Below are 12,803 nucleotides of genomic sequence, written 5' to 3'. Positions count from 1 at the left end.
ATCTAAAGAGAATGTCATGGATCTATTTCCTTCCTAGGAGCAGGAGAATGGCATGTTTCTACCTGCGTCCTCTCCAGAGATGACAACAATTTGAGATTTTTAAAATGAGAAACAGTCAGAGGTATCCAACTACAAAAAGTCTTCCTGAATTCTCTGTCTGCAGAGTAGGAAACACCCTTACCAAGAGAGGCCACGTTCCTGTAATTTTCCATCATGACTTCCCAATGCAGAGCTTTTTGGCCAGGATCCAGCTGAGACCATTCCTCCTCGGAGAAATACACAGCCACCTCCTCGAAGGAGACAAGGCCCTCCTGACGGGGAAAGAGAGTACACAGAAGGCCCAGGAGGTATTGTTTTAAAAAAGCTCCTATCGCTTACAAATTCCCGAAGTAATGCTATGCACTAAGGTAATTGGCTCTGCTAAGTAGCGTTCCAGAGTTTATGTGAGAAAATGTTTGGATTGAAGAAATGTTTTGGGTAGTGTTATGACAGAATATATAAATATACATTGTGGTATATATGTATTTTTCAGAGTATAAGATGCACCTTTTTCCCACAAAAAAGAGGCTGAAAATCTGGGTGCGTCTTATACACTGAATGCCTCCCGATGCCCCGCCCCTTCACCAAAATGGCCGTGCATAGCCTTATGGAGGCTTTCAAAGAGCTCCTGGGGGCTGAGGAAGGCAGAAATGTACAAAAAACGGGCCATTTTTTGCTTATTTTTGCCCCCCCCCCCCCCCTCAGGAGCACTCATCAAGCCCCCTAAAGGCTATTCCTGCATTATTTTAAAAAAGGGTTGTTGTAAAAAAAGGAAGTTTTGGGGAGGCTTGCAGAATGCTAAAACTTTTTTTTTTTCATTTTGGAAAGCTCTTTAGTTAGAGTGATTGATGTGAATTTAATTGATCAAGTGCTGTGCCAGCAGAAACAAAGTCTTAGGTGCTGCAAATTGTCAGCAATTTCCTTCTCCACCACATTGATAAATACACGTGGAAACACCTACCTACCTATTCTCTCTCTCTCCCTACCTAGCTACTGTATTTCTCTCTCTCACTCTACCTACCACCCTACCTACTTTCTCTCTCTCTCTCTCCCTACCTATTGTATTTCTTTCTCTCTCTATCTCTCTCTATTTCTCTCTCTCACCCCCTACCTACCTACTGTATTTCTCTCTATTTCTCTCTCTATCCCTTTATCTACCTATGTACTCTCTCTCTCCCTCCCTACCGTCTCTCTCTCTCTCTCTCTCTCTCTCTCTCTCTCTCTCTCTCTCTCTCCCTCCCTCCCTCCCTCCATCTACCTACCAACTTTTTTTTAACATTTGCCTCTTCAAAACCTTGGTGGGTCTTATATTCTGCCATGTCTCATACTCCCAAAAATACGGTAAATTTATACTGTTGTTGCTCTCTTTCTCCATCTAGTGGGCAGACAGACAAACACACCCATTTGCCAATCAGCCTGCATTCTCAAGTCAAGTGCATGATGGGAAGCCAGACTCCTCAGGGTCTTGTGAAAAAATAAAGTGGAACCGCAACTGATGACCTCCTTCTACCGGTCCACAATAGAAAGCGTCCTCACTCATTGCATTACAGTGTGGTATGCTGGCTTGACAGCTGCGGATAAAAAGATTTTACAGACGGTGGGGAGCACAGCACAAAACATTGGGGGCTAGACGACATCACTAGGGCTCACTGCCTCAGAGGAGCGAGGAAAATCCTCAGGGACGACTAACACCCTGGTCTGCCCTTCTTTCCTCTCCTACCATCGGGTAGGAGATATAGAAGCATAGGCAGCCGCACAAACAGGCTGACGAACAGTTTTTATCCGTGGACTGTCTGAGTCCTGAACGAAAAATAACATTACAACCACATAATACATTGACTTGTAGGACTGGGTGTTTATTGGTAGGATTCACTGGGCTAGGGATTATTATTATTTTGTCTTTCACTGTGAGTTGTATTGTGTTGGGGGGTGCAGGAAGGGAGCCTTAGCCAATCGCATTATACACATGTTGCACTCTGACAATAGAGATTTGAATTGGACTGAATTGTTTAGCTTTTTAGTAAATGTCTCATGATGCCCCAAGACTCATTAAAGTGCTGGGAGAGCCCAGCCAGGAATTTCTTTCTGGTTCTCCTCACATTTTAAGGAAGCTGCTTGTAGTCTGAATGGAAGATAACAAAGTGGAAGAAATTTCATGAGGGGAACTTTTTTAGCTTGTGCAAAGCTTGACTGTTTGGCCTCCAAATGCAGGCACAATTCAAGGCATTAGAATTGCCAATCTGAATATTTAGACAGTTTTCTGCATGCTTGCACAAATCCAAGTCAAAAAGTTACAAACAAGGGTTATTTGAAAAGTGAGTAATTAGCATAATGATAATGATAATGATAATGATAATAATAATAATAATAATAATAATAATAATAATAATAATAAGAATAAGAATAATAAGAATAATAAGAATAATAAGAATAATAAAATTTTATTTGTTAGCCGCACCCTCTCCCGAAGGACTCGGGGCGGCGTACAATAAAAACATATAAAATACAAATATGGACAATACATACACAAAATAGACATATACGTGGAGGAGTTAGACAGATGGATGGAAACAATTAAAATCACAGTTTAAAATCCCCTAAATAAAATCACAAAATTAAAAAAACCCATCAGGAGCGATATGATCAAACTATGGTTGAGCCAGGCCAGCTACTTGGAATCGGTGGGTCTTGAGCTTTACACGGAAGGCGCGGAGGTCAGAGGTAATCCTAATATCCGGGGGGAGGTCATTCCACAGGGCTGGGCCCGCCACAGAGAAGGCTCTGCTCCTAGGCGCCGCCCCTCGGCACTGTCTGGTGGACGGCACCTGGAGAAGTCCCTCTCTGTGTGAGCGAATTGGTCGCAGGGATGTATGGGGCAAAATACGATCCCGCAGGTATCTAGGTCCTGAGCCATGGAGCGCTTTAAAGATCGTTATCAAGACCTTGAAACGCACCCGATAGACCACAGGAAGCCAGTGCAGCTCGCGCAGGAAAGGTGTCACATGGGAGTACCTTGTACTCCCCATAAGTACAATTCTAACAATAATAATAATAGGAAGCAATTAGCAGTTACTTAAAGTGGTGGTTTTAATAAAATATTTCCTAAAGAGAATCTACTTCAACTTTCAATCTTGCTCAGGAACACAAAAATAAGCCAACCCAAAAAAGAAGGAAAAATGGAAGGAGACTGTCTACGTATATCAGCTTGACTTTCTGAAGGAAAGGGAGCATACAAATCTAACAAATTAATTTCCTCTTACTTGAACCGGAGTTTCAACCATTCTTTCAGTTCCACCATCAGGAAGGGTCAACTTCCTTCTATTCTTCCCTACGAGGGAGACAGAATTTACACTGTATAATTCATAATGTAGAAGTTCTATAGAAGAGAAGGCCTAGAGAAGATGAAACACCTGAGATCTCCCTGGGGAACAGGAGAGCTTTAGATTACCTCCAGTCATGTCCATATTTAGATCCTCCTGAGAGATCCTCCTGAAAATCATTTCCAGAGATGAACTTGAAGGATGCCTCCTTTCCTCAGGATCTCTGATCTCCACCATGAAGGACTTGAAAAAGTAGGCAGGAAACAACAAGAAGAATCAATGGACAATACACATCAAAAAGTGGATTCTTCTTCTGTGAACACCCCACCAAAGCCCCGGAAGTCCATCCGTGAGGATGGAAATTAGGAAAGGAACGACTATCACAAATAAAAGAACAAGGTCCTACAAGAATTAGAAGTACAGTATCTCCATGTATAACGGATGCCAAAGAACTCTGGCAGGCATGAGTTAAGAATTTAAACCCACTGTTAGATTTAGTGCATTAGATTAGAAGGTCTCTCACCTGCCAGTCAATCCTCTCCTTCTGCTCCTCCACCTGGCTCAGGAGATAACCTTCCACCAGGGCCACCGCCTGGGAACTGGTCTCTGCTCCACACTCTCGTACCCAGCTCTCAATGTTCAGGGGCAGAAGAGCCAAGAACTGTTCCAAAACAACCAGGTCCAGTATCTGCGCTTTTGTGTGCTTTTCTGATCTCAACCATCGACTACAAAAGGAATGGAGTTGGCTGCAAAGTCCTCGCGGTCCTTCATCCTCCTGGTGCTGGAAGCTCCTGAACTTCCATGGCTGAACTTCTGAAAGGGTGGTTGTCTCCTCCAGGATCTTCTGCCCAGTTCTTGCCCAGATCTCTTCATAGCTCCCAGGCTGGACACCCAAAGGGCCTTTTCCAATTTCCTTACTCTCTAAAGATTGGCTTTTCATTCTTTCTTCTTCCTGCAACTTCAAATGGGTCCCAGGGAATCTTGTTGATCTCCAACCACCTTTCTATTCATAGTACCATTCCTGTAGCTACAGGTCAGGCAAGACTTTCAGCCATCTTTGTCCAACTTTTTGCCTCCCAGAGAGGTAGTATAAATGGTTTCCAATTTCTGTATGTGAGGTTAAGCAGAAAGGGATAGATTTAACCCCTGAAGAACACTCATTTTTCTCAGCTAATAAAGGATTACAGAGAAATTGAACAGTTAGTCTTTGTGCAGTAATGTGTGTTTGTACAAAATATGGGATTGACTTCCATCAAGGACTTGGAATATTGAATAAATGCATTTTGTATAAATTTTTCAATTTCTTTCTTTCTCACAAAGTAGGGCTTGCTTTGTAAACACCTATGAAGAAAGTTAGTACCCGCCCCCATCCTAGAAGAATGAAATATTTTAGCAAATACTAAAAAAGCAGAATATTATATTTCCCTGGGTGACAAAAGGAGAAACATATTTTAAAGGCAAAGCAGCTCCCTGCAGTTTTTCCCTCACCGTTTCAGCTCCAGGGTGATAGGATTCACCCTCAGGACATGATAGGATTAGCCCTCTACCATCTAGCAAAAGAACTCACATCACCCAGCAAGATTCAACCAAGCCTGGGACTCAAGGCAACCTACAGAGTTACCCTGCATGGCCTCATGGGTTTGGACAACCAATCAGAATATATTTCTTTCACAGGAACAGGAAGCTTCAAGGTGGGACCCAAGAGAGGATATAAATAAATCTCTCTCTCTCTCTTTGAATTCTTAACGGAGAATGAGGCATCAGGACTCGTTGAGCCGCGTGCAACAACTTTTATTAGAACACAACTAGAACGCAAGGTAACAACAACTTCAGCACCTTGCCATGCTTGACAGCTATTTATACGAGAGCTGTCAAGCAGAGCAACCAATAGGAGCATTGTAAAAGCCAGCTTCCAGCCCTTCACGTCTTAGCCAATAGGTGCAAGCCTTTGGTTGCCGGGCTGTCAGTCGCAAGTCGAGAACTTAAGACCGGTCACACGTCGAGGACTTAAGAAAGGTCGCAAGTTGAGGACTTTACATCCAGGACCTCAAAGCATGTGGTCCTGTCCACCATTAAACCATATATCCAAACAGCCTCCATGTTTCCAGGTTTCACCCAAGACGCCAAACTCTAACAGGTGAACAAACCATGAAAGTTCACTTTTTAAAACCCTGCTTTGGATGTTCCCTTTCTTCAGGGTTTGCTTTTGGAGAGCCAAATCACACAACTACATGCAGGAAGGTTCACAAAAATACCCAAACACAAACAGGCTAAGCAGCTGTTCACATGAGACACCTGGGGTTAGTGATGTGCTGGTTCACTCACCCTCCCAAGAGAAATTGAACTCCTGGGGATCCAACCCAATTTTAGTCCCCTGCAGCACCTAAGGAGAAGGCGGGCAGAATCTCCTGCAGCTCCTCCCTTGCAACCATCTTCTTATTCCCTGCTCCAGATTTCCCCTCCAGGCTCTCCCCTTCTCCGACCTCGGAGCTTCCTCCAGGCTATGGGGGGGGGGGGGCGGAGGATTCCCCCGGGACCCTCCCTCCTCTCTGGGGATTTGTTCCTGGGGCAACGCGGCTCGTCCTGAGCACCGCTTCCCTCTGCCTGGCACCTGCATGAAGAGGGGCGGCAGGGGAACATGGTATCCCGGGCTCTCCCACCCTCTGGACTCCGAAGATGGAACCTGCATGGGGGCTTCTCTCCCTTCTCCTAGCACCAGCACCCCCTGTTCCCCCCTCCCCATTTGCACGTGGAGACTCACACACACACCGCCACATACTCTGCCCACCTGGAGTTCTCCTCCCTTCAAGACTTCCCTGCACCCACTCAAACCTCCTGCGAAGCTCAAAGGGTTAAATAGAGACGTCAGATCCAGTGAGATCACTTCCCTCCCATTCTCCTATGGTAAATCACCTCTGATGTCCGCCTTCCAGTGGTCGAATGGGGAATCGCACGGCGTCCGGTTCTCGTTTTAGAGGGACACACCTGGCGGATTCCTGCGTGCATGGAAGGGGCTTATGCAAAGGGTGGAAACGGTGCCTTTTCCATCAGGGCCCAGAAAGGAAGAGGTTGTTTTCCTCTCTATCCATAACCCTTCTTTATCCAATTGCTTCTGACAGAGTTACACCCATGTGCCCCCTTTCACTTTTAAGAAGGGTTCCTGTAAGAAAGCTACATCCTTTTATACAGGGAGCGAAGGGGCACAGAAGAAATCGGATTCAGCCTTCTTCTTACTCAAGAGATTGAAAATACCCAGTAACATAGTTGGAAGGAATCTTGCGTGTTGTTTAGCCCAATTCCCTGCTCCAGCAGGAAACCCCACACCATTGCAGAATTACGCCTGTCCAATGTGTTCTTGAAAAGCTGCAGTGACAAAACACCAAAAACATCTGGAATCCAGCTGTTCCACTAGTTAATTGCTCTGTCAGGAAATTTCTCTTTGGTTTCTTGAAAGAAATGTCCTTCTGGGTTCTGCTCCAAGTGGGGAAAAAGACATTGGAGACATGGAGGCTGCTTGGAAATATGGTTTTAATGGTGGACAGGACCACATGGCCTGAGTCCTGAACAGAAAAGGTGATCACATGCTTCAATGTTGGTGGAGAAGAAGAAAGGGAAATACTGAGATGCTGAGTCCCTGGTTTTATACCCTCTCTGGCCTTTGATCTTGAGCTTGTGTTCTGATTGGTTGTCAGACTCCCATGGGGCCATGCAGGGGCAACTCTCAAGGCTGCATTTTGAATCCAGATTTGGTTGAGTTCTCAGATGCCATGTGGTCAGTTGAGTAAAGTGCTAATATTATCATGCCTTAATCCCATCCCACTGGAGCTGAAGGGGGGAACTCTTTATTATGTAAAGGGACTGGTTTGGCCTTCTTAATAGCCTATTGACAAAGTGGGTTGGGGCAGGAAGCTACAGGGAGCTATTCTCAATTTAAAACATGTTTCTTCCTTTTCACATCCAGGAAAATATAATATTCTGCCTTTTCAAAATTTCCTAGGATATTTCATTTTCTTTTTTTTTCTTGTCTCTTTTTGATTTATATCTTTTTATTTTTTATTTTTTATTTTTTTAATAAATCCATTTTTTAAATTTTTAAACAAACAAGCACAAACATAAAACACCATCTTCCAGTTTTGTACAGTATGTCGATTGGTTACAAAACTTTTGTACATCCTCACCATAGTCTTCACTTACAATTTATATAGAATCTCATATTATCAATCTGATATATACAGTATGTATGCAGTTATTATCATTGTTAAACATTTATTTAACTATAACCATTATTACTTCATTTTTGTGTGAGATATTCTAAATTTTGAGTAAATTTATATTATGGCATTTCATTACATCAGATATTTCATTTTCCTGGGAGAGGGCTGGGTGATAACTTTCCACAGGTTCTAGGCCGGAGTTATCTGATACGTTTTCATCTATTACTTATGTTACCATTGGTGTGTTGGAAGTTATCACCCAGCCCCCTCCCAGGAAAATGAAATATCCTAGGAAATATTGAAAAGGCAGAATATTATATTTTCCTGGATGTGAAAAAGGGAGAAACACATTTTAAACACTAAGTAAATTCCTGCAGCTTCCGGCCCATCCCCACTTTGTCAATGGGCCATTAAGAAGGCCAAGCTAGTCCACTTTACATAATAAAGAGTTCTCCCCTTCAGCTCCAGGGGGATGGGAATGAAGGCATGATAATATAAGCCTTTACTCAACTGACCACATGCCATCTGAGAACTCAACCAAACCTGGATTCAAAACTCAGCCTAGAGGGTTGCCCTTGCATGGGCCCATGGGAGTCTGGCAACCAAACAGAATACATTTTTTACACAGGAACAGGAAACAGATAGGTGGGGCAGAACAGGTTATAAAAAGCCCTGCAAGCCCTTCTTCAGGGTTCTCTTCCTCTTCTCTTCCCTTCTCTTCTTCTCCACCAACATTGAAGCATGTGATCACCTTTTCTGTTCAGGACTCAAACCATGTGGTCCTGTCCACCATTAAAACCATCTTTCCAAGCAGCCTCCATGTCTCCAATGTCTTTTTCCCCACTTGGAGCCGAACCCAGAAGGACATTTCTTCCGACAATTGGCACCCCAGATGGGACTCCAAGCTAGCTTAACCAATGGATATGGCCAAGGTAAGCCTCCCATGCCGGCACAGACCCCATTGAGTCTGTGGGTGGATTTTATCTTGGCGTTAACCTTTTGGATCTAGGCTTTAAAGGGGTTTTGAGTTTGAGCTCAAAGGCTGCCTGGAAAGAAGGTGAGTACCTCTAAATTTTAATTCTCTAAAATTTAATTTTAAAGCGTGGAAATGTGTGTATGCCTGCATGTGTGTGACTAGTGTGTGTGAAAATGGATGGAAAAGTGAATGATTTTTTGTTGTTGTTGTTGCTGCTGTTTTTGTCCTGTGAGAGGAAAAAGCCAAAGCCCATAAGAAAGGTAGAGAAAGGGAAAAAAAGGAGGTACGCATACCCGCTCTGACAGAACCCCTCCTGGGTAACTGGTCCTCCGGGTCTCTCCCCAAGACTTGAAACTGTAAGAAAAGTCCCTGGGTGAAAGGGCACAAATAGAGAGAAGGTTCCCGCAGTGAGGAACGTGAAAAGTCCCTCCGAAGGGCACACAGAAAAAGTCCCTCCGAAGGGCACACATAGACCCTCCGAAGGGCAGACAAAAGTCCCTTCAAAAGGGTGCGAAAGTCCTCTAAGGACGCGAAATTGAAGCGGGGAAATACGAAGTGGCAAACCCGGCTAGGACGAAGTGAGCCCACATCTGAACGGGATCATGGGAAGCAGTAGCTCGATGGTGGCCACGGAAACCCCCCTAGGGGAACTGTTGGGGGCCTGGGACAAAAAGGCAGATGCCTGTCCTGGCCGGAATGATAAGGAAAGCAAAACAGATTGTAGAAAAATGGGCTTTGCTGAAAGATGATAGAGGAAAAACTAATTTGGCTAAAAAAGTACTTAAAAGAAAAGGGAAAATGGTGGGATTTCTTTTTTTCTCTTGTCTGTCTCTCTGTCTTCTATGTAACCATGTGGTTTGTTTGTTAAGATTTGTGCCTTCCACAATTTAACTGAGATTCATGGTGAGAATGATTTTGTTTGTGAAACTCATGAGTTTTGTTATCCCCTCTTTGTCCGTGTGTGTGTGTATGTCTAAGTCTTTGTGTGCCCTCGAGGTAATTGTAACTATAAAATGTCTCCAATCCAAAAAAAAAGACAAGAATTTTAAAGTGTTCAAAGAAAGAAAAGAGTAAACTGGCAGAAATTGCCTTCGCTCAGTTTGTTGGGCCCAGGAAACTTAAGTGAAGGTAGAGTGGGGTCTTTACTTTGTGTCTGTTTGGCCAGCAGAAACAGAGTAAAGATTTTTTTTTCCTTCCTTCCTTGCCTATACCTTAAAGTAACAACCCAGGAAATGTTTGCAAGAAAAGTTTCATCCTTGCATTTATTGTGTGTCTAAATGATTTTACCTGTTCATTTCTTTCCTGAATCATGTGAATCCAGACTCCATTTCTCATCTGTGATATCCCCATAATGTTTATCTGTTTAGTAACTGATGGTTTTATTTTTCAAACTCTGTCTGCAAGCTATCTACCCCCCCCCGCCCCTTTACTTCTAATCCTCCAACAATGCCTTTTCTGTGGGGGAGGGGACCTTGTTCTCATGCCTTTCAGCCCTGCACAATGAGCAGAGCACATGGATCCAGATGCCTCTAGAGGAGACCCTCCATCCATTTGAGCCAGGAATTGGGTTTGGATCTAGTCCCCCACTGAATGTCCAGCAACCAGAGTGAAGCCTAACTCACCAGCCTTCCCACCAAATCAAGCGTGCCACCCTAGCAGACATGAAAGAACCCTGAAGGAGATGAAGAAGTAAAGACCAAAAGACTCTTCTATCCCCAGAAGACAGCTGTAAAGACTACGGGGGAGGGTGGAAAATTGATTGTAAAGTTTTCTTTCTTTGCCTCCTTCACGGAAACCCATTGTAAGGTTTTCTTTCCTGTCTCGTTTGTATTGTAATCAGTTTAATGTATTCATGTAAGAATTGTATTTGAGAATGGCTGGCACAGCAAGATCTGAACACCTTAGATTTCTATCTAGTGGGAGGAAAGTTTGTCCAAAATGCCTGTATTTTCTATATTGTAGAAGCAGCCACACACACACAGAGAGAGAGGGGGGGAGGGGGGGCAGGCTCCATTCAGAATTAGATTGAAACTATCTCCTTGACTTAACTCCACAAAGCTTTTCCTAGGTTGATTTTTGCCCTTGCACAAAAGCCTAAGCAGTGATATCTCCCCTTTAATCCCATGGGGGAGGGTCAGTTCCCCTCAGGCAATTCCCCCACTTGAAGAGTAGCAGAAAGGATCTTCAAAACTCAAACCCTGACTGTGACTCAAAAAAAAGATGCTGCCCAGTAAAGCAGGACATGCTGCACTGGTGGTCTCAGGAGTCCCTGGGCTCATTGTGTGTAATTTCAAAAAAAAACACTAAATAGCTTGTATTGCACACTAGCCAAACTCAATTTGGTCTCACTAAAATAAGTGTTAGGGCAGGTTCTAGAATCATCCCTTTGAAATATGCAGTCCGTAACTTAAAGGAAAAGCATGGCTGTGAAGAATTTTGGGACTTCTGCCTGCTTGCAACCCGTCTGGAAGCTCACAGAAAGTGATATCAAACATCTGAAAATAATTGGCATGGTAAATTGGATATTGTAAATTTCTTTCCAGAAATTGTGCCCTGGTTGCTAGACCTTCATGGTTGAAAGCTCTCTGGGAGCCACTGAAGGGATCCTTCTGCTGTCTCTCAATGCCTTTCGATCAGAAAAATTAAGCCTTCCTGATCTGACCAATTTTTATCTTTTGTCAAGAACATGTGCGTTCCACTCACATGTTTTCAAAAAAAAAAAGGAGGGATTGTAGGAAGTTATCACCTAGCCCTCTCCCAGAAAAATGAAATATCCTAGGAAATATTGATAAGGCACAATATTATATTTTCCTGGATGTGAAAAAGGGAGAAACACATTTTAAAAACTAAGTAAATTCCTGCAGCTTCCTGCCATCCTCACTTTATCAATGGGCCATTAAGAAGGCCAAGCTAGTCACACTTTACATAATAAAGAGTTCTCCCCTTCAGCTCCAGGGGGATGGGTGTAGAGTTCTGGCACTGACAATGAAGACATGATAATATAAGCCTTTACTCAACTGACCACATGGCATCTGAACTCAACCAAACCTGGATTCAAAACTCAGCCCAGAGGGTTGCCCCTGCATGGGCCCATGTGAGTCTGACAACCAATCAGAATACATTTCTTACACAGGGACAGGAAACAGAGAGGTGGGACTGAACAGGTTATAAAAAGCCTAGCAAGCCCCTCCATCTGCCCTTCTCTTCTTCTCCACCAACATTGAAGCATGTGATCACCTTTTCTGTTCAGGGCTCAAGCCATGCGGTCCTGTCCACCATTAAAACCATCTTTCCAAGCAGCCTCCATGTCTCCAGTGTCTTTTTCCCCACTTGGAGCCGAACCCAGAAGGACATTTCTTCCGACAGGTGCTTTGGAAAATAGGTTGACATCTTCTCTGTGACAGCCTCTCAAGTATTGGAAGGCTCCTCTTACGCCATCCCTTGTGTTCTTAATGTTTTAGTCTCCTGCCCCCTAATCATCTTTGTTGTTCTTCTTTGCAATATTTCTAGAGTTACCGCTGTTGGTCCAGATATCTCCTGTTCCATAAAATTACTTTTATTATTTTCTTGCCTGTTTAAAAGCTGAACTGCATAATTTTGGATAGTGCCCAGCGTTCAAATTTGTTGAGATCCTTCTGGACCTTGAGCCTATCTCCTAAACTGTTGGCTATTCACTCTAGCTTGGTGTTGTCCCCAAATCTTATGAGTTTCCTTCTATTTCCCCCATCTACATTGCTAATTAAGATTTTGGAGAGAACTGTGTCTCAGACAGAACCCTGGGGTAACTGTTTGCTTCCCTCCCGATAGATGTAGATATAATGTGCGTCTAAATTATAGATTTAGATGTACACATAGATAAAATATAGATGCTTCCCTCCATGTATTCTTGTGTGGTTAAACTTCATTAATAATGGAGCTTTTTCTTCTTCACTGGCTGTGCAAGCAGATTTTTTTTTTAATTACAAGGATTAAAAGGATAATTGAGGAATTTGTTTTTGAGGAAACCTGTACATAAACAATAACTGCTCCATTGCCCTTAACACATGTCGTTATCTCAAGGCATTGTAAAATAAGAACCACCAGCGAAAATAAAAATCAACAAACTATTCAAAAAACAGTCTACTTAAGAAAACCAGTGGCATCTCTAGCACATTGAAGTTTCTAGATGGAATCAGAAGAGAGCTGGAAGGGACCTTGGAGGTATTCTACTCCAGTCCCGTTCAAGCAGGAAATCAGATACCATTTCAGACAAGT

At 43.4% G+C, this 12,803-nt stretch overlaps 1 protein-coding gene across 2 annotated transcripts in view; it reads right to left on the bottom strand.

The window, feature by feature from the left end:
- LOC309383787 (zinc finger protein 287-like) overlaps positions 1-6,485 on the bottom strand; it is a 96,186-nt gene extending 89,701 nt beyond the window's left edge. The window contains exons 1-5 of one of the 2 annotated variants that reach the window (XM_081936684.1): positions 6,148-6,485; positions 3,883-4,466; positions 3,488-3,602; positions 3,300-3,367; positions 182-311 (exon numbers count right to left, since the gene is read on the bottom strand). In XM_081936684.1, coding sequence (XP_081792810.1) covers positions 182-311; positions 3,300-3,367; positions 3,488-3,602; positions 3,883-4,299 — 730 coding nt within the window. In that variant the 5' untranslated portion in view covers positions 4,300-4,466; positions 6,148-6,485. The remainder of the gene's footprint in view (positions 1-181; positions 312-3,299; positions 3,368-3,487; positions 3,603-3,882; positions 4,467-6,147) is intronic. The other variant, XM_081936686.1, reaches the window with a different exon arrangement.
- Between the last annotated feature and the right edge of the window lie 6,318 nt (positions 6,486-12,803).

The sequence above is a fragment of the Natrix helvetica genome (assembly GCF_964273705.1).
Source record: "Natrix helvetica genome assembly, chromosome: 1".
Classification (NCBI taxonomy): Eukaryota; Metazoa; Chordata; class Lepidosauria; order Squamata; family Natricidae; genus Natrix; species Natrix helvetica.
Note: the sequence above shows the minus strand (reverse complement) of the source record. Positions and strands in the feature narration are given on the sequence as shown.